The 22,283-nt window shown below is 41.5% G+C and overlaps 1 protein-coding gene across 3 annotated transcripts in view; it reads left to right on the plus strand.

Annotated features, from left to right (window-relative positions):
• Nalf1 (NALCN channel auxiliary factor 1) overlaps positions 1-22,283 on the plus strand; it is a 566,094-nt gene that overhangs the window by 188,998 nt on the left and 354,813 nt on the right. For 2 of the 3 annotated variants that reach the window (XM_048800644.1, XM_048800645.1), the window contains exon 2: positions 19,786-19,839. The exons of the other annotated variant lie outside the window; for it this stretch is intronic. In XM_048800644.1, coding sequence (XP_048656601.1) covers positions 19,786-19,839 — 54 coding nt within the window. The remainder of the gene's footprint in view (positions 1-19,785; positions 19,840-22,283) is intronic. 3 annotated transcript variants of the gene reach the window in all.

Here is a 22,283-nt window from a genome sequence, read left to right on the forward strand (position 1 = left end):
TGTTTACTCCAGGATGTCCCAGTCCCTAGTGAGGATGTACGTATCCACACCTGCTGTGGGAATTGAGCCATGCAGAGGGTCCTGAGCAATGGGAAGTGGCGGTCACCTGAACCATTGAATCAGGGCTATGAAGAGACTGAAAAACAAGGCCTAATTGTGGAGAAATTTGGGCAAAACACATATCCACTAAAGGACTTGTATTCAAAATGAACAAAGAGCTTTCCAAACCCAACACCAGGGAAACAAGCATTCTAACATAAAATGACAAAGGATCTGAATGGACGCTTCTTCAAAGACAGATCTTTCAGGTAGCCGGTGATCATTTGAAAAGATGCTAAAAAAGAAAAAGACGCTCACTGTCACATGGAATTAAGGAAATGCTAATTAAAACAAGAAACATCTAGTAGAAAGGCTAAGACCATCACCCTGACAGCGCCAGATGCTGGCAGGGATGGGGAGTGACAGGAACTGTCATTCACTACTGGTGGGAGTGCAAATCGGCCCGGCCACTTCAGATCACACTTTGTCAGTTTCTTACAAAACTGAACCTATTCCTACCATATGATTCAGCATTCATTCCCCTGGATATTTACTCAAATCAACCAAAAGCTTAAAAACCTGCACATGAATGTTTATAGCAGGCTTATTGAAAGTTGCCAAAACTAAGAGGCCCTCCTAAAGGTGAATGAAGTAGCCTTGGTACAGCCACACCAACCATGCAGGGGCCTTCAGCTGCAAAGACAAGTGGAGGGTCATGAAGGGTACAGTGCTAAGTGAAAGAAGCCGGGGGAGGCACGTTTCCAACTATATGACATTCAAGAAAAGGCATGGGGGTGTGGGCAACTTTGCAGTTCTGCCTTTGTGGAAGCAATACATGTCCATTAGTAGGAGAATGTTTAATTCACTTGTTCAAACACTCCACAGAATGCCATGGACAACACAAAAGGAATAAAGCTGAGCTTCATGTCAACATAATGTGGTTCTTTTCTTTTTAAACAGAAAATTTTTAGTAACCTACCCATATGGTCAAAAATAAAAAAGTACAAGAGCACATAATATGTAAAAGTGAGTCTCTCTCACTGTGGGGCTGGTGTGGGGGTGGAGATGTGGGGTCTGTTCACAGTTTCTTGTCTGCTTTTCCAGAGAGCATCCTAATCCTATAAATTCTCTGCATTTCATTTAACTTCTTTTGCTTCCTATACCACTATATTTCTGTCATGGTTCACATCATTTATCGAGCAGTGAATCCCTGGATATGTGGGACATCATTTGTTTAGCCAGTCACTATCCATGGGTCCTGAGGACATCTCCATGTTGTGATTTGTAAATAACAATAGGCAGTCCCGTATGTGTCTTTGTTCACATGTGTGATTTTGTCTGCAGAGCAGATCTCCGTGAGTGAACGGCTTGGTCATCACCCTGGGTACATTTCAGTTTTCAGCAAGTATCGCAAATCTTTAGAAAGGAATTGTGTACGTACATGTCATTATCCTTGGAAAATGCTAAAAATCGCCACATGGAATTATTTTATGAGGATACCATTCCAATTCACACTAATAAGTTCTTGAGTAAACCTCAAGAATTTTGCTGACAAGGTCGTAAAATGATAGCTGCCAATGTAAAATGATTTACATGTCATGATTCAATGAAGCTAAATGAAGGAATCTCATCCAATTAGTTGATATATAATATTACTTTATTGTGGAAATTAAACACATTATTATGCCAATTATGTTAATAGAGAAGTAATTCATGTAAAAAGAAAAAAATATTTTACTCAATAATTAAATACAAGGAAATCATCTGGTCAACAAGACATCAGCCATTTTATAACTGTGAAGAACCCAGCACAGGATGAAAAACAACAGAAGAGAAGAGTCTCTGTGCTGAAAGAGGGCAGAAAGGAAAAAATAAAGTGGGACGGGCAGGACGTTAGGTTATAAATAGCAACACAGCAGACATCATCCCCAACATTCCAGAACAGCTGACTTGAGTCACAAAACATAGGGTCAAAAGATTCCACTTGAAAAATAATGCTCAAATGGAATTTCTAAAATAGACCCATATGACAATTACAGAGATACAGCCTGATTTAGGGGCAATGAAGACCAAGGTGAAGGAATGGGAATCTATGTCTTAAACTTTAAACAAGTGAGACTGCTTTTAGCTATGATAGCATAAATCAAGAGACTATGCAGATGGAGAATAACACCTTATACTTTTGAAACGATTATTTCACAGGAAGATGCAACAATTCTAATGTCCAGGTAGAAGTTACATAAAGTTACATTCTAGCTTCAAAATCATTATGCTCAAATTAAAAGGAAAAAGAAACAACTTTGCAAACTGAGAGGAAAACTGAAATGGACCACTCTCATAAACAGAACAAGAAGAAAAAAGTTGAATAGGACTTCAAGAGTTTGAGTAGCATGATCGATAATCAACCCAATTTACTCTGCCATCAGTAATTAGAGTTACCAGTTCTTCCCTCATGCACATAAAATTGTACAAAATTAACCACTGCTGCGAATCCCCATTTCTATATATTGTGCACATGCATCCTCAGTCCTGGGACTAGAATGTGAAGGTCTTTGTCAGAGACATAGCTCTGCCTTCCACAGTCATCAAAGAAACATAGACTAAAGACATTGAGAACTCTATATCCACCCGACTGGCTAAAATGAAAAGGACAATCCTAAGTGTTGGTGAGGATATGGGCAACTCATCCCGTGGGACTGTAAACTAGAACAATCACTCTGAACAACTATTTGGTAGTATTTACTAAAGCTAAGTATACACATACCTTAAGATTCAGCAATTCTCTTCCTAGGCACACCATCAAAATGCTTAAGTATTTATAGTAGCACTGCTTATGATAGCCTAAAGCCATAAAGTCTGAATGTCCATCAGTGGCAAAAAAAAAAAAAAAAAAAAAAAAAAAAAAAAAATAGCCAAATCGTAGTGCATTCATATGACAGAATAAAGCAAGGAGGTAAAATGCTCTCTCACTATTCACAATGACAAGACAGATGCCACAAGACAGAGTCTGAGTACAATTATGTAAGTTTCAAAAGCAGGCAAAATAAATCTACATAGTAGTTACATTTGTTATCAAACAGAATGAAGCAAGCATAGTGCCTGAGCTGGGCCATAGAGTGCAGAGGTTTTGTCTTTTTCCATTATACATTGTTAAAAAAAAAGTTAGTTTTAAAAATAAAACTTAACATGGAAATATTTAAGACAACATTTTAGGCCTATGTCTTCTCAGACAAATGGAACCTTCTCTGAATCGCAACTTAAGAACCAACAGTCACATACTCTTAAGTTCCTTTCGTAAAGCTTTTTTTTTTTTTTTTCTGGTGATGCTGAAATAGCCAAAATCATTCAAATAGTTAAGTACATGTCATAGAATGGAAGAAGCCAATGATTTGAAGTTCATTAGATTTGGGTGTGAATACATCCTCCAGCACATATTGGCTCTTTAGCCCTAGACAGTTTGGGGCTTACTTCTGTGTGTGCAATCAGAGGGAAATAATGCCCACCCAAGTAGCCCGTGGTGAGGGTAAGAAGTAGACAGGGTGCTGTTCAGAGTAGTGGCACTGCTCCTTGCCCAGGTAGAAGCTGGTCCACAGCCATGCAGACCTGTGGTTTAAGTGCATCTGAAACCCAGCAGCAGGGCTATTGCCCTCTGCTGATCTGACCTTCCTTTTCTTGAATATGGGCAGGCTTGGACTGGCCTGGATCTCCCTGGAGGCTGCACAGGAAGCGCAGTGTTGGAAAGCTGCTTAGTGAGCAGGGAATGCAATAAAGGACTGGTTATAAAATGTTTCTTGGCCACAGGCAGAGTATGTTACTTTCTCTGTGGTTCAAAAAGTGGCTTCATTTTTAGAAATTGAAGGCATATTTTTTCTCATTATATCAAGTAATTATTTGAAAATTGGAAATAATATTTGACAGGAGAAAATAAAATTACACATGGTCCTAACTAATCCTCCTCCTTTATTGATTCCCTTTTCCCCCAAAGCCATGTGTAAGCTGTGTGCATTTCCTTCCTTCTCCTCCCTCCATGACCCACACGGGTACCTGGGAATCGCACTGTACTTCTATTTCCATGCCTTGAGTTTTTCTTCTTTCTTCTTCCCCTTTTTTTTCCTTCTTTGAAGTGGGGATTGGAAACCAGAGGTACTTAACCACTGAGTTACATCTCCAGTCTTTGTTTTAGTAATTATTAAGTGTGGAGACATAGCCTTAATTCAGTTGCTGAGGCTGGCCTGCCTCAGCCTCCTGAGTCACTGGGATTATAGGCGTGTTCCACTGCACCTGGCCTATCCTGAGTTTTCTTTTCTCATTCTGTTTGGAAGTCTGACCCACAAATTTTACCTATTTTTGAAAAAATACTTATGAGTAGCTATCATATTTATTTTTGAATGACCTGTTGGTTTGTTCACCCTTGTTTCTGACACTTTTCTTTTTAATTCTGCACATACATTAAAATTTTCTCATCTTTGATTTAAAGCCTCCCCTAGGGACACAACCATTTCAATAGATGTGTTTATTCATGTTTTTCAATTGATTTTTTTTAAATAAATGACAGTGGAATGCATTACAATTCTTATTACACATATATAACACAAATTTTCATATCTCTTATTGTATATAAAGTATGTTGACACCAATTTGTGTCTTCATACATGTACTTTGGATAATGATGTCTATCACATTCCACCATCATTTCTAACCCCCTGCCCCCTCCCTTTCCCTCCCACCCCTCTTCCCTATCTGGAATTCATCTATTCCTCCAATGCTCCCCCTCCCTACCCCACTATGGGTCAGCCTCCTTATATCAGAGAAAACATTCAGCATTTTTTGGGGGGGGGAATTGGCTAACTTCACTTATCATTATCTTCTCCAACTCCATCCATTTACCTGCAAATGCCATGATTTTATTGTCTTTTATTGCTAAGTAATGTTCCATTGTGTATATATGCCACATTTTTATCCATTCATCTACTGAAGGGCATTTAGGTTGGTTCCACAGTTTAGCTATTGTGGATTGTGCTCCTATAAACATTAAAATCAGCATACTACAGGGCACAGCCACATCAATGTTTATTCAGGTTTTGTAACATCCATGGTACTCCGTTCTCAGGACAGTCATGACTAGCTGTAAATCACGTCTCTATGGGGGAGGACCACATTGATGCCAGGGTGTGGATCAGTGAATCAGCCCTACTGCCCTGTGGGGGGTGACAGCCAACTGCCAAAGCTGGCTGCAGGACTCTGCTCTTGAGCCAAAGATCAGCTGTGATAGACGCCATCTTATGCTGTGACAGGTGCTTTCTGCATTGTGGGCCGATTCTCATCTGTGTGACACATGACAAGGTGGGAGCTCCAACACCAGGTCTGCGCATAAACTCGTCTTCCTGAGCCAATCTTCTTTGAGAGCAGAGCAGAAGAGCTGTCTTAAGGCGAAAAGGGCCCTTCTGACACATGAGATGATTAAATAAGTCCTTGGTCAGTGATGACCTTTATCTTGTCACTGTGTCGAATCCCAGACCCTCACTCATCTTCCCTTTGAACAATCTTATATCTTTGGACCTGTGGTCTTTGGACCTACATGAGCAGGTGTGCCTGTCCACAGAGACTGTACATGCTTCTGAAACGGATCACTAGGGATTCAGCTAGAAAAGCTCTGAGACCTCGTTTCAGGAAATGCAAGTGGTCCATGTGGTTCATTGTGAGGGACTGCACAAGCAGTGTGTGCAACAATCGCTTTCTTGTTACACTGATTGTGTAAGTCTGTTTTTTTTTTTTTATTTCTCATAAATCCAAACTCAGCAGTGTCTGGTATAGTGCTGAGCACAAGGTATTGACTTTAAAAAAAGTTTATTGGATAAATGGATAAATTATGACTTTGATTCAGCTACTTTCTTTTTGTGCAGACAGGGCTAGTATTGTCACTCAGTTAACTGATTCATTGAGAAATAAATAAGTGTGTCTCACCTTCACTTTGGGTAAAAATAGGATTCTGTAAGTTATGGCAGCCACTGTTGACCAGATCCCCAACACACTTAAACTGTGCTTCTTGGCTTTAAAGAATGAGAATGGTTTGAAGGTTGTGTAAAAGTTCACACTCTGACCCTGTAGGCCAGGCAGACCACCTCTCCAACGTGTTGCTGGCAAGGTGGCTGCTGCTGGCTGGAGGGTCTCAGCTGCTCTCAGCACGGGCTTGTCACTCTGGGAAGCACTTTGGAGTCACCTGAAGTTATTGAAGCTATGAAAGCTGAATGCCACCCCAAGATATTTGGATTTCATGAGTGTGGCATGAGATTCATATCTGGTTTGTAAAGTTCCCCAGGAGTGTGTAGGAAGTCCTGGGTGGAGAACCCAGTGATGGCTGGCCTCCTTTCCCCTGCGGGGCTGGCTCTGAGCCTGAGTCCAGGCTGTGGTGCTCATTCAGGGCCACTATCCTCCAGCCTGCAAAATCAAGACTGTCCGCGTGACTGTTCCTCACAATCAGACAGAGTCAGGTAAATTGGGGTAGCTGCTGCTCTCTGACACTTGAGAAGCAGGAGACACACTTGAGTAGAGACCGAAGAATGAAATCCTACTAGCATTGAGGAGACCTTGGGGCGTTGGGGCTCAGCCCCTCTCTTTTGAGGTTCAGCTTCCCTAACTGCCCTTAGTATCCATGAAACATTCCTATGTCTTTGAAAAGACTACTCTCTTAGGGTCAGCTAGTTTCTTTCTTAGATGTTATCAAATGATATTCGACTCATACAATAACTGATCGATTTAAGCATCAGGGTTTTAAACTCCCATTGATTATTAAATTACAAATGAGTACGTGGTTCACTTTTTCCATAGAAATATACTGTAAAAATACTATTTTTGCTGAATGAAAATAGGAAGAGTGCCTGTAGGGGGAAATTTGCTAAGGAAAGGAGCAGCCACATGCCTCCTGTTGACACCTGACCTTGACTCCCCTACAGAGAGTGATTCTCAGGTTTGGTGGAACCTCACCAGACAGACCTAATGGGCAGGGAAATGGTATTTGAGAACAAGGAAGGGAGTTTGCATGGTCTGTTTAGTTCTCAGGCTAGAAGGTGGAACTACATGGACAGAAAGTCTGTTGATGCCAAAGTTACTGGGGTCTTCTGGAATGTTCCGACGATGATGGAATGTGGTGATACTGACCTGTCTTCACATAAGAGTACTTTTCCCAATTTTAACTCCATGGTGAATGATTAGTAGAGGCACAGAGACTCCCCGGGTACAGCCCCTTCCTTTGAGGCGGGCCTGTGAGGCATCTGTGACGTGTGCATCGTTTCCTAAGTGCTAATGTCATGGACCAGGACTCGGGACCTCTCAGATCCTGGGTGTCTTCATTCAATTCCCAGCTCTGCCACTTTTTATGTGAGGTCCTGGCGAGCTGTCCAGGGTCTCTGAGCTTCCATTTGTGAAATGGGAATAATAAAGGTGTCTGTGCCGTATGAATATTGAGAGGATTAGATGATTTCAGTTCAAGGGCCCCACCAGAACCTTGCCTACGGTGATAAGTCACCAGTCATTTTTAGCTGTCATCATTCTTATTGCTGTCACTATTTCAGTCAGTATCTCAAAAAAATCTGTAGTTGCTTCTCCAGAGCAAATGCTCACTCTCATACAGTTTTATGGCTCTCTTAACTGCAGGCCTCACGCGGGTCTGAAGACCAAGGAGGAGCCCCGTGAAGGTGGCTGCCTCCATTTACCTTTGGGGTCTTTCATCATTATTGTTCTTACACCTCTCATGGAAAGGCATAACCCAAATGCTAGATGCATTTCTTTCACTAAAGTATTCTTCTTAGAAAAGCATTCATGCGAATGAAGGCTTCAGGGAAAGGATACTCTCTATTTCCACAAGCCTGAGACTTGCTAATGCATTTCCATGAAGTAAGAGAGGACAGTTCGTTCTGAACCAGGAGTGATGTGTGGGTCGCTTCCATAGATGCTTATCTTCACTTTCATATTTGTTAATGCCAAACCTCATAAAGTAACTATGCCAGACGTGTAGTTAACTGAAGGTTTCATACCAGGAAAGTTGGCCTCAGCAGTTTGAATGCATTCTCACAGTACCACAAAAATATTACGATAAACCAAAATTAAACAAAATAAGCTGATACTCTCAGGAATATTTCACTTTTAAATTGCACTCTGAAATCCCTGCCTTGACTTTTTAATGCTACAAATATTGCATTGGTGACCCGTGTTCTTCTCAGGGTAGCTGTTGAATCTGTCATTGAGGACATGTTATAATTTTTATTGTGTTCCTCTGACTAATGCCGTGGTGCTTAGTGGTTGAGACATGGAATTTGTTTATAACCTTCCACACTGTGTAAATTTGTTTTCTTCTTTGGCAGAAGGATCTTTTAATTATAATTTTAAATGATTTTCTTTTCACTCACCAAAGCAATTCCATAATAAAAGAAGGCAAGGTAAATCATAAATATTTAAAATATTCAATGATTCTAATCCTTCTGAAGATGAGATATGCCATTATTTTATCAGGTATTTGCTGGAATGATGTTTGGTTATCAAGATTGGTTCAAAACAACCATAATATCAAAAAGTTGAGTAATACCTGTCAAATGTTTATATATTCAACAAACATTTATTAGGCAATAACTGCCTTTCTCTGGTATTCGGAATCCCAGCAGGAGTAGAACACAATCCCAGTCTAAATAATTTATATACATTGTTCTAGAAATAAAAACTAAAGAATGCAACAAGCACCACAGAGATGCAAAGCTGGTATGGTCATCTCTACCTGGGATATCAAGCAGAGTTTTGCAATCAGGGAAGTTTCTTAGGAAATTTCAAAAGCACGAATTTAGCTGACTTTTAAGGCAAAAAGTTGGGTATGTACAGCAAGGATACTCGGGTTGGAGTAAATACTATCAGCAAATGTAGAGGGTCCACCGTGCATGTAGGAACTATAAATTGTATTTGGGTGGTCCACTGAGGGCCAAGGAAGGTGAGTTGGTTAATAAGTGTGCAAACTGGACAGGTTCTTACATCACACAAGGCCCTGTGTTCCATGAAAGGCAGAAATAAGAGTCTTGGAGACCCTGGCTTGCACAACCGTGAAGCCACCACTGAGGATGGATTGGAAGTAATGCATTTGATCTCCAGAGAAACACAAAGCTCATATTAGGTAAATAATCCCTTCCACAGGAGCAGCGCTCTCTCTCGCTCTCTCTCTCTCTCTCTCTTTCTCTCTCTCTCATATTTATTTCTCTCAGGAAAAATTCCCTTTGGCTGGAGTTTACTCTAATCCATGCTCTAGCAGAGATGCACCGGCAGCTGTCGGCTGGGCTCCTGCTGGTGGAAAGCCTGGCTCTGTGTGCACCTGGTGGCCTCAGCCCTTCCTGCCCCGGGGGCTGTCATCCAGGTTGGGTCTGGCCCTGCCTGTGCCTGGGATTTCACCACCAGTTCCTTCCCCTGGAGCCCACGGTCCTCCAGCTCCCCAGCCTTCTCTGGTCAGTTTCCAGCTTGTGCCAGGGCTCTTCCCTTTCTGCCCCTCTGCCCAGAGAGGTTTTCTCCAGAATCTCCAGAGGCCTGCCTTTTGACTCATTCCAGTTCTAGTTCCTCAGAGAGGTCTTCCCTGACTGCAGAAGCTACCTCCACTACCCTCTTATCTCACTGCCATCTTTCTCTTTTCATAGTTTGTATCATCACTTCAATTTGTCTCATTCAGCCATCATTTTGTGACCACCTGTTGAGCCTCACTAAAGCAAAGGGGGACAGTAAAACACCAGGTCCCTGAATGCTCCCTTTCTCTTCCCAAAAGTCTAGCCAAGGTAAGGGAACAGTGAGAGCGCGCTGGGCCAGAATGTCCAGATCCATGTTATCTTCAAGGACACGGGCTTGCTGTGCACACTGGAGACCAGGGCCAGCCAATGCCATCTGCAGAAAGCGACTTTCTTGCAAGTGCACCAGGACAGTTGCTCGCTGGGACGCTGGTCATAGAAGACAGCTAAACAACTAATGCTGATGGTGTCACTGCTTCTATAATCTCACTTGTGAAACCCCTCCGTGAGCAGGATTGGGCAGAACTGAGGGCACTGGGGAAAGGGTATGTGTCACTCATCCAGCTGGCTACCACTGGATGAAGCACTGTGAGGGACAGAGGTGCTCTCTGTCAGTTTGTCACCACTGAACTCCGCTTGGAGCAATCTGTGATCTCTCCTTAGCTTTCCCCAGTAAACCACATGACCCCATGCTGACTCTGGGCACGTTCTTGGCCTCTCCACAACCTACTCTACCGGTCTGGCACAACTGGAATAAAGGACGAAACAGCCTGTTGTCCTGTTCTCCCTATGACCTCGCAGGTTAGAAGGCTCGGTTCAGAGAGAGCTTCTCCTGCCTCATTCACAACGTGCCTGGCACTTTGAGCAGTGTCTGGAACATAGTTAGCATTCAATAAATGCTTTTTGAGTTATGATCGTGTGAGTGAGGGAATGAAACTTCCCCATCTAGGCCGCAAGGTCGGAGTTCTCCACTCATGTAAACAAACAGATCATAATGTTTTGTTAGACCAAAGAATCGATTTCTAGGGCAAAATCATGCCATTTCTATGGGTGTTAAAAGCACTCTGTCAGCGTTACTCTTAAATAGCATATTTTCTGCAAGTGATATAAATGGACATTTTTTGCAGTAGTCTACATTCACACGGTACTGTCATAGACGAGTTTCTTGCTACATTTGATTTTCATAACAATCCTAGCAGGAGTAGATGATGTGGTTTAAGATGCCACATATGGGAAAAAAGGTCTGTGGTCACAGAGGCACTCTGGCAAGGTCTCCTAAGGCCACACCTGTTGAGTGTCTGCACTCAGCATGCTGTTTGCTGTTGTGGTGCTGGAGATGAACCGGGGGCAGTGCAATGCTGGGCAAGTAGTCTACCACTGAACTGCCCTCCATCCTGAAAGTGCTGACCCTTGAAAGCCTGATTCGGCTCCCCAAGCAGGAGTTCCTGCTGAAGGAGGAGGAGGGGGAGAGGTTGAGGCTGACTCCCTGTGGGGTCCTACAGAATATGCAAGATTTCTGTACCACCCCCAGTGTCTTCTCAACAGCCTGCATCTCCATGTGTGTCGCCCCTCTGTGGCTTACCTGTGGCTGGCCTAGCACTCCTCTGTATATGGTCAATGCCAACTGGAAGGACAATTGAATGGCAGAACAAAGAGACAGCCCTGTGCAGCAGATCCCCCCAGTGCACCGTGGACAGGGGTGTTCCCGTGGGAAAGGTGTTGGAGGCCTGCCCCTGCCCCTCCCCAGCTCCAGGCAAATACTGACAGCAGTGATCAGGCACTGAGGACAGAGATGGACTCAGTCTGCTCACCTGGGCCTAGCCTGTGGCAGCACTGCCTCCACACCTGGGTGGAGCATGTTGGAGAAGCCTTTTCCTCTTAGAGGGAAATGCTTTAAGAGTCTTATGATTAGGGTCTGGGTTGTGGCGTGGCTTGAATTGGAATATAGGGGGAAAATAGCTATATTCTCAAAGATAGAACAATTACATAATGATCCCCAGTCACTTAAGAAGTGATCTTCCACCTTAAGTATCAGTCCATGAAGGAATTCACTTTGCAGGTGTTTGAAGGTCAAGAGCTCAATAGTTTGTAGGAGCTTAGTTGTTAAGACTTCACACATTCTAAGAAAGTACATATGTATATAGGTTTATGTGTATGTACACACACATGCACATATGGAAGTTCTTATAAGAAGAAAACAAAGTTATATCAGTGGATCAGTTTTCTACCTTGATTATTTATTTTTAAGGGTAAGGAAAGGTGAGATATAAATCTAATACAATCCTGGGAAGTATTAAGAAAAGTAGGAAATAACTTTGGTATAATGAAAAAAATGTACAGGGGCTAATAATCAGTCACTATAACATTAGGGCCAACCCAAATGTTACTCTCATTTCCTACTTTAAAACCTATTTTCCCTCATCCTACAAAAGCAAGTAAGAAGAATTAAAAACTAAGAAGCTCCCATTGCTTCAAAAAGCAATCAGAAAGCAAGACAAACTGCTGATGAGAACACCCACAGAGTGTCCCTGGGGTGGGAGGCGGTTCTCAAAGCTGGAGTTGGAAATGGTGGAAATGCTTTACCTATAGCTTCTTTTCCCAAAAATAAACAGTTACAGGAGGACTCTCCTAGATCATTGTCTATTTTTGGCAATCGCAAATCAATTGTTTAAATAACACGGGGTGAAGAAGTGTTTGGTTCCCTCTTGCAGGTTCTATAGAACTGGCACAAACAATTCCAAACAGTTGCGTGTCTGTTTAAGAGCTTTCAACAGGGACGCTTGGGCAAACTCATCCGTATTTCATTCCCGTTTATTTTCTTGTTTGGCAACTTTGACTTTTGGATCGAGTTATTCTAGATAATAAATTCAATAATTCAACTGTGTGGTGTTGTGGCAGTTTGTGCTTCTCAGCCTTGTAGGAGGGACTCGATTGACCTTCTGCTTTGTGCTCCCTTTGGTCCAGATCCAAACCACCCTAATTAAGACACCCAGTCTTTGAATCGGGAGAGACTCCTGCTTATCTTTCCTTCCATACCTCCAGAAAAATGCTTCCTTTTACAGCTCACAAATGTGGATTTCCTTCCTAAACACTTCCCAATCTAGTGCAGGTTTATAGGCTTAATAATAAATGAGTAAAGCCAGAGGAAGCCAAATCATCCTTGCAAATTTGTATAAACAGGCTCCTGTTTCCCATTTAAACCAATCCACTCTATAATGGAGAGGTTTCGTTTTGATTTGAGGTGCTACTAAGAATCGCAACTCATCTAAATCGAGTCATGTGCTCTTCACAGTGTTAACTTCATTATTATCAGAAACCCATTTCATGGATGGAATGGAAATTGAGAAAGTTAGGTGAATTGTCCAAGGATAAGCATTCAGTAAGTAGAGGGTTAAATACAGAGAACACATTAGAAACTTGCCCCAGCCTCCAATGGCAAGTATCAGTCCATGAAGGAATTGACTTTGCAGGTTTGAAGGTCAAGAGCTCAACAGTTTGTAGGAGCTTAGTTGTTAAGACTTCACACATTCTAATCAGGCCAAACATTTCAGTGACGTTCATGTGTTCTAATAGCCATGACGTGGATAAATGCGACGCCGCAAACAAGTCAACTCACAACAGCTACTCCCCGTCTTGTTTGTGCCACCATAATCTCAAACTCTCCCTTCTGGGGAGTTTCCCCAGCTCTTCCCTTTCAAGTTAACCATGCTTCCTTTGCCAGATGGCGGGCCATGAGCCTTTTTTTTTAAATCCATAATAATTCTGTAACGTTTTGTGAACACGTCAGAGACCAGTCCGTGTTCTGATGTATCCACATGTGTTCGTTCCATTGGTCCCAGGGCTATGAATCTGTGGAAGGGAAGGGAGTGGGTCCCAGTTCACACCCCACCCACCCACCCTCATCTTTGTTTTCAGGGGGCTTCACTGAATGCCCTGTGCGTGGATAGTGAAGGCCTGCTGTCTGCACACTTGGCAGTCCCTACCTGTAATCAGTCCTCTCATTCTAAACAATTTCATAAAAAAAAAAAATAAAGGATTCATCATCAGTGGACTTCGATTTTTTTTTTAATATCACGTAAAAATGTATTTGGGATTCACGGTTCCCGAGGTTTGGTTTGTGTGGACTGACTCCATTGCTCCAGGACCAAGGTGAGGCAGAGCATCATGGTGGATGGGCTTGGCAGAGGGAAGTTGCTCAGCAGGTGACAGTCAGAAACAGAGTGGGAGCCAGGAGCCAGGGACAAGACACAGTCCTCAATGGTCTCCCTTCAATGCCCTCCTTCCTCCAGCCACGCCCACCTGCCTACACTTAGCATCCAGTAGTACATTCAAATTATTAGCCCATCAAGTAGATTGATTCACTGATAAAGGTATAGTTCTCATAGTGTACTCTTTTCTACCTCGAATATCACTGTGTTGCCTAGTACATGAACTTTAAAGGCCATTTTTAGATTCAAACCATAACAACATCATAGCATTTAGGACAAAAATATGAGACCGATTGTGTAAATTAAAATAATGTATGTATAAATACACACAAAAAAATAAAATGCCAGGCAGATATCTGGTCTATTTAAAAGGAAACTCTCAGAAATTATTTCTATATTGTTCTTAATAAACAGGAAATATAAAAGAGGGTTAGGACAGTATGATGTGACAGTTATGAAGTGTAGCCCTTGGGCATTACCACGCTCCAGGGAGGGAGGAGGATGGGTAGGAGTCTAGCTAGTGGCAGGCCGGTGTGTTAGCATTAGGAAAGAAGCAGTCATCCACAAAGAGAATCTTTAAAAGTGAATCATGGTGGGACATGGAGCCAGAAGCCACCAATTCTGGCCACTCATATTCTGGGCGAGGTTACCCAGGAGTGCAGGGCCCACATAGGGCTCATGAGTGCCTAAGTCTCCGGATCCAATTTCCTTTGTATCACACATTATTGATTTTAGAACATGTATCTTTTATCTTCTTACATACATGGGAAGCTTTAAACATTTACTTTTTTAAAAGCCACCAAATTTCCCACAAAAAAAAAAGAAAAAGTGTTGTGAGGCACATCCAGAAAGGTCACCAGCTCCTGCTGTTGCTGCCTTTATATGGAATACATACATCTGTACATCCAAATTTGCTATTCAGACATTTTTTCACTTGTGTTTGAATGGAGTCCATTTCCAAAGAAGTAAAACACTTAAAGAAGGAAATATTAATTTGGGGTCACCGCACTGATTATTCTCTTCCTAAAAATGCATGCATGCCTAATTTCCCATGCCAATCCTTGCTGAAGACAGGTGCCAGTTTTAAAAAGACCTGCTCTATTTGTGATCTGTCGGTGAAATTTATACATCTTGACTTTCTTTTTATATTTGGGGAATATGTTCTAGAAATTATTGCTTTAATTTTCCCTTTCTTGGGTTGTCTTTCTCGAAAAATACTTATGATAAAATCATCACATACTATTTATTCTTTCATTCATTTTAATGGTATGTTTACCTTCAATTTTTCAAAAAGTTACTGACATAAATAAATGTATAAATTTGTATACATAAATATATGCATGTTTAACTATGTGCTTACATTGTAAGTTCATTAAGTAGAAATTCTGTAGAATTTAGAGTTCGAGACTTCTGGATGGAGTTAGCCAAAAGTGGGGTCTTTCCACTCGGTGTTGGTTTAATGAGGAATGGAGACACGTGACATTGCCTGGAGAAGGAGCTACAGACATGACAAAGGAAAGCTGGAGAGAAGGAATGAAGCACGGGGGGGTCAGATTGGAGACTGCCCACCTGTGGAACGTCATGTGGTTTGGAGTGGCATTACAGGTTCCTTGTGTTACTCCAGGAAGGGAGGGAGAAAGAGAGGACAGAGCAAGGCAAAGAGAACCCAGACAGGAATGTGCAGTCAGCCACAGGCAGGGCCTTCAATCCACCCTGGTACATACCTCCTGCCCCAGGGACCAGCACCCAGAGAGTCACAGAGAGGTCTGGATAACTCAAGGATACACAGGCAGAGCTGAACCAATCAGGGGTGTGTGTGTGTGTGTGTAAGGACAGACAGATGGACATATGACAGACTCAAATGCATGTACTATCTATTACCAGAGCATTTAACGTATTTATATTCTGTTATGGGCCACTGTTGTGGTGGATTAGACCTAGTTTACAGTATGTAAAGAGATATTTTGTGAACCCTAAATGCCTAAGCAAATGTAGCTTTAATTTATAGTTATTAACATAGACATTTTAAAGTTTACACCTAGAATATGAGATCTAGAGGACAAGAACATGGGCATTGTTGTTTTCAAGGGCAGTAGAAGTTTTGTTTTTCCTAATTCTTTAGTGGAGGAGTTGTAGAAGATAGACAGACAGACAGACAGATAGAGATAGATAAATAGATAGATAGATAGATAGAGAGATAGTTGAAGACAGAATAGTACTTATTGTTCTGGGTTGCTTTTGAAAACTAGAACTCATATGAATTATTTCTAATATTTGTGGCTATATGTTGCCTGAATCAAGCAAGATAAATTTGCCCTCAGTTGCATGTCAGCAAGGACATGTGAGGGACTGTTTTATACTTCAGTCTTAGTCAGTCAGCCCATGACTAGCACCAGTGGAGGGGCCAGCCCAGGCTTTGCAGGACCACGTCTTGCTGAGAGTGCTCATCATTGATAGGTAGCCTCTCTCTGCAATACAAAATTCTGGAAAGGGATTTACATTTTGCATTGTGGAAAAATAACATTGTTTCTGCTGTGTTTACCCATTTTGAAAAAAAAAAAAGATTTTCTCATGTTTTAACTAGTTAAAACTCAAAAGCAAGATGACTAGCCACGGTTTTAAGACATAATAAAATTTTTCTCATTGTTGGAATATTATATGGTCAGATTCTGGCTCTCATTTATTAAATAATGAGAGCAACACCCACATGGAGTAGGAGAGGGCATGCGTAAGCCCCAACACAGGCTGCCATCTAGACAAGTCTTATTACACACACATAATAGAATATTTGAAACTATGGCAAAAGAAAAAGTAAGAAGTATTTTATTTAGCCAACAAAGTATTTCCGAAACACTGTCATGCTTACACATTTATAAAGGTGAGAAGCTTGGGAGGTCTGAGATGAGTTACTGAGGTTCTTTCCCAGATGCCAAAAGGGATGAGCAGGAATCTTCATCTTTCCTGTCAATCATCCCAGACACAGGAGTATGAAATGAGCTACATAGCAAACAGTATGAGCCTTACAAATCACATCTCACAACTTCTTTTTGTCTTGAAACATTTGTCTTATTTTTTAAAATTGTATTTAACTTGTCAAAGAAACATAAAATTATACATTTTAATGGGTACCACATAATGTTTTGATACACATATACATTGTTTAATGTTTAAATTGGGTTAGATAGATCTATCTTCTAAACATTTATCATTTCTTTATGGTGAAAACACACCCCAGCACTGCCAAACTCACCGTTAAATGCACTTCTCACAGATGTCGGTGCTCTGTGATCTAAAATTGCGCGTAAGATTTTTTTTCTAATATATCTTATAGCTTTTGAAGCATATAAACATTATTTAACTGTCTTCAGCCTACTGTGCGACAGCTCACCAGCGCTTAGTACCTGTTGATAACCTTTCCCCATCCCTAGCCACCCTTCTCTTCCCACCCACCTTCAACTTCTACCAGATCAAATGTGTTAGATTCTATACATGAGTGAGAGAAGATGGCATTTGTCTTTCTGTGCTTACTGGTGTCACTGAATATAATGTCCTCCACATGGTGCCACAAATGGCAGGATTTCATCTTTTTGTGACTGAATAGTATTCCGTTATGTCTATGTTCCACCATTTCTTCATCCATTCAGCTGTTGATGGATGATACTTAGATTGATTCCATGTTTTGACTCTGTTAACTACCTTGATTTGATTACACAATGAATACATGGATCAAAACATCACATGATACTCCATAGATATATATGATCATTAGAAATGTCAGTCAAAAATAAAGAAGAGTAGTTTAGTCAGAATTATGTAATTATTAAAATCTCAATGTCAATTTTCATGATATAATTTTGTTACAGAAATCAAATATCATAAATTCCTTATAGATAATCTAAAGATATATTTCAAAGATTTTGTTTATGTTGACCTGAATACATGTGTGTGTGATGAGCAAGAGAAAGATAGTCTTTTGATGATCGGAAACTATGTTAGTATTGTTTTTACCAATTAGCAACTTAGAGTCAATGGACAGATAAATGCAATTGTAATATTGATATAAATTGATTAGTTTCATGAAATTCATTTGGCCTTTAATTTTAAGTCCAGAAATTAGACCTTGTTATTTTAAGGAATTTAATTCTGCTGTCTGCCTGTTCTCTGGGGTATATATGAGAATGGGATGAATGGGAAAGTGTAAAATGCAAGTCCAGTGAACTTTCACGAGCTAGAGATAGGCTCAGGTGCACTCCACTTACGACACAGTGAAGGGGTGGCCCAAGGGACTGAGCATGGGTGGGGGTCGCACAGAAAGGGAAAGCACCACAGAGAGAGAACACACCCCAGCACTGCCAAACTCACTGTTAAATGCACTTCTCACAGATGTCGGTGCTCTGTGATCTAAAATTGCGCGTAAGATTTTTTTCTAATGTATGAAATTATTTCAAATTAAAACATGAATAACAATCTTTAAAAGATACTTTATTTTGCATTCTATATTAAAGATAATCAGGGTTTTGTTTGTTTTATTGTCTTGTTTAGTTCTCAGTAACAGTTGCAAATCGTCAGTACCATTTTAGATAACAGCTTCTTTCCTGAATGAAGGAAAGACAGCTGAAATCATGTCCGGGATGTTCCTTAAAACTCTGATAGTCTTTCATTTTAAAAGAACATTGAGGATTACTTCCAGCACTTAAAAACCATGTTACCTTTTGATATGCAAAATACTTTGACAAACTTCTTTTAGCTAATTATCTTCTCCATTTGCTGTATAGTTGCCTTGTGAACACATTGAATCCATACCTTTTAATAACATTAATCGTATTTCGTGGAATGTAAAAATGCCGAGGCATTTCTGAGACATTTGCATGGCACAAAAGGAGGTGCAGCAAGGGTATGTTGAATTCAATGAAAACCTGTTAACTAGTAATTTTGCTTGGTTTCTAATTGAGGCTAGTAGAACAGCAAGAAGTCCATGAGTGTATCAGTTGACCTCCTCCTTCAAAGAAATGAAGCCCTGAAGAGGCTAGCAAGAGAGTGGGTAGGGGACAGACAATACCATTACCTAAACAGGGCTCTGGGTTTGGCCCTAAATCAGCTAACTTACTGCGTCTTTCAGATGCAAAGTGCAATGGTAGAAGTGTCAGTGGATCTATAACCACATGTGGCCAAAGCCTGAGTCTTGACTATTTTATAAAATGAAACTCCTTGCTCTGGACGATTCAAGTGTGTGTTAGGAGACTGGGCAGCCGCTGTGATGGTTGAACAACAAACTCTGAGTATGTGGCTGAAGATGAGTTATGGGCAAGAGAAAGAAAGGGGCTTGGCCGTGGACGGGGTGGAAGGACTGGGAGGCTACCTGTCCACGTTCAGATGTTATTTTATCACACTTATAGAGTCTGTGTAGACATAACCCATAAGTGAAAGTAGAGTTGCTGTAATCCGTTTTGGGTTTTGTTTTTCTACCCTGAAGGCAGGAAAACCCTTTAAAATTGTGTTCCTTTTTCCTATGCACTGGGTTTGAGAACAACTGGAGGTGGCACCTGCTCCCAGGCTTAGGGAAGGGATTCCTATGGACACGTGCCAACCCTGTGTCCTCTGGGAAGAGATGCTGACGTCCCGGTAGTAACAGGAGGGACAGACACAAAGGACCCCTGGTTGCCGCGCCTGTCCGGCGGTGCCATTCGCTGCGCTCTTGGCTCCAAGTAGCCTTCTGAGTGGCATTTTTCAACCTCGTGTGTAGGCTCTAAATGCAGGTTTTATAGGAAATAGGACGCCCACGATGAGTCGCGGGAGCTGACATTCACTCAGCTCCCATGCAGAGAAAATAAGTCACCTCCATCAAGGCTTCAGTGGCACCTATTAAACCACAGCCCCCTTCGCCCATGGAAAATGACACTGAAAACGATGTGGCTTTCAGTGAAGTCGGGGACTCCATTATAGGGTTTTCTAATAATAACTATCAGGAGAAAAGGGCCTCAAGAAATCTGTTCTTTTGAATACTACAGGTTCTGATGAATTGCTGGGATAGAATCAAGCGGTGCCATGCTTCATCTTGCCAGGTACTTATTTCCTTTCATGCCTTTTTTTGAAAATCACTCTCTAATTACCATATCTTGGGGGAAATAATAATATAGTTTCTATATGATTAAACTTTCCTGAGTTCACTGGAACATGGCATGACAGCTAAGTCAATTGGATTAGAAATATTTCAATGGGGTACAAAAATCACCTGAGTCTGGAGGGTTCAATTCCATTTGGGCTGTGCTGTGCCATTTTGAAATCAACTCACCTTTGAGAATTGCTCCTTTGAGACTTGCAGCAGGCTTTAAGGAAGAGGGGTGGGCCCTCCTAGAGCTCAGCTCAGCTCCAGAATTCATCATCAGGATGGATGGCAGACAAGAGATAAGTCTGCCTTAGCTTCATTTGCCACTTTCTTATTGCAGTTTTTTGTTTGTTTGTTTCCATCATTCCAGTTATGAATAATAATAAATAATAAAATAATAAAAGCAGCACATTTAACTCTCTTTACTTACCTGATTGTGCACATTTACCCAAGTGGGAAATCTGAGTAAGTTTTGAAGACTTTGGTGGGACCATCGTCTTCTCAGTTTTTAAGGATATCTATTAAACAACCATTGCTAATGTTTTCCCATTTTTTTGTGTGGTGCTTAAGATTAGCAGGTTTTTAAAAAGCCGTTCATAATCTTCACAAAAAAATCTACTCTAAAATAGGTGCTACTGAGCCAGACAGACACCCCAAATACTCAGTGAACAACTGTAAAATTTTTCTGCTTGGAAAATGGGACCCTTCATGTATCGTTCATGCATGAACTGAGTAAGCTTGCATCCACGTTGCCAAAACAACCTGTCAGCTCAGAGGAAATAATCAGTCAAAACAGTTATTGGGTATCAGGTAGGAAGGAATCTTTGCCTTTCAACAGTTTTTGTTGGTGTCATCTACAGACTAGAAAGCACATTCATTCCAAAAATATCTCTCTTTGGAAACTGTAGCATCCTCCTGGCCTAGAAGACAGATCACAGGCTGCACGAGGGACTGTTGAAGACCAAGTAGACATTGGGACTGAATGGGCATTGGGGCAAACAGGAAGTGGGTATTTATGTCTTTAAGCGTGTCATTTATACCTTTCGATATCCCAGTGCCTCAGGTGAAATGCAGCACTAGGATCTGCAGGCATGAAAGGGGAGGCACAGTGTGGTTCTATCCCAGAGGTGCTTTAGACACACCCTGACCTATAGCACTTTAAATCACTTTTTTTTTTTAATTTTTTATTGTGGGTTGTTCAAAACATTACAAATTTCTTGACATATCATATTCGACACTTTGATTCAATTGGGTTATGAACTCCCACCTTCACCCCATACACAGATTGCAGAATCACATCAGTTACACATCCATTGATTCACAACAGACACTAGGATGGCAATTTGCAATTTTTAAATCACTTTAAATGGCAACGTCTGCATTAAACGGCTTTGTCACTTTGGAAGTCGTGCAACACTTGCAGTAGGTAGCTCATAGCTGTGTGCTGTTTTCTATTAGGATGCTGTCCATTTAGCCCTGTTTTATCAAAACATTGAACTGCCTTCACAGCTGTTTCTTCCTTGCTTTTTATTTTTTCAAGTTGCATTGCCTCTGGGTAGAGATGAATTTAATTCTGTGTCTACATAAAGCTGCAAGCAGAGATAGGTTAGAATCAAATTATCAGGCACTAGTGAAATTTAATCTTTAAAGGCAAGAAAAGTGATCCTGTGTATGGGAGTTCTCTGTCTGCCCCTGATGGTTGGTAATTCCTCAAAGCAAATGATGCAGGGCCGGGGTAGGCAATCAGAATCGTGTTCACAGGTAGACTGAGGCACGCCTGAGGAAACCCGGGCTGCGCAGAACAAATCCATGAGCAACAAGAGAGCTGCAGGTGTCTGTGGGTTGGCGTGTTTGAATGTGGACCTGTGAATTTAGCCTGATAATCCAGCATTTCCCTCCAGGATTTGGAACTTGTGCATCTTTTTCGTAATGCCACCCTGCCTTCCTCTGCCCCTTTATTATGAAGAAGACAGGGGGCTACTGTGAGCAGGTGAGCAAATTGTGAGAATGTCTGCTGAGGCAAAGAGGCACTGAGTGGGATTAGGGGCTAACAGTCAAGGCGGCAGGCACAGGTCAATCAATATCTCAGTCATGTCTGTTGTGCAGTGCAGTATTCAAAGTTTTACAGCAAAAGTTGGAAGGAACTCAACCACCCTGCCATGTGCACCTACATATTGAAATGCCCTCCAGCTGTTAAAACATGGGGTTCTCTACATATTGATAATGCAAGGTTTTAGGATGTGTTCACTTAAAAACCCATGAAGAGTCATGTATCCCTAGCATTCTGTCTTTTAAGTAATGAAGAAGTGTGTGTGTGTGTGTGTGTGTGTGTGTGTGTGAGAGAGAGAGAGAGAGAGAGAGAGAGAGAGAGAGAGAGAGAGAGAGAGAGAGAGAGAGAGA

The sequence above is a fragment of the Marmota marmota genome, unplaced genomic scaffold, assembly GCF_001458135.2.
Source record: "Marmota marmota marmota unplaced genomic scaffold, marMar, whole genome shotgun sequence".
Lineage (NCBI taxonomy): Eukaryota > Metazoa > Chordata > Mammalia > Rodentia > Sciuridae > Marmota > Marmota marmota.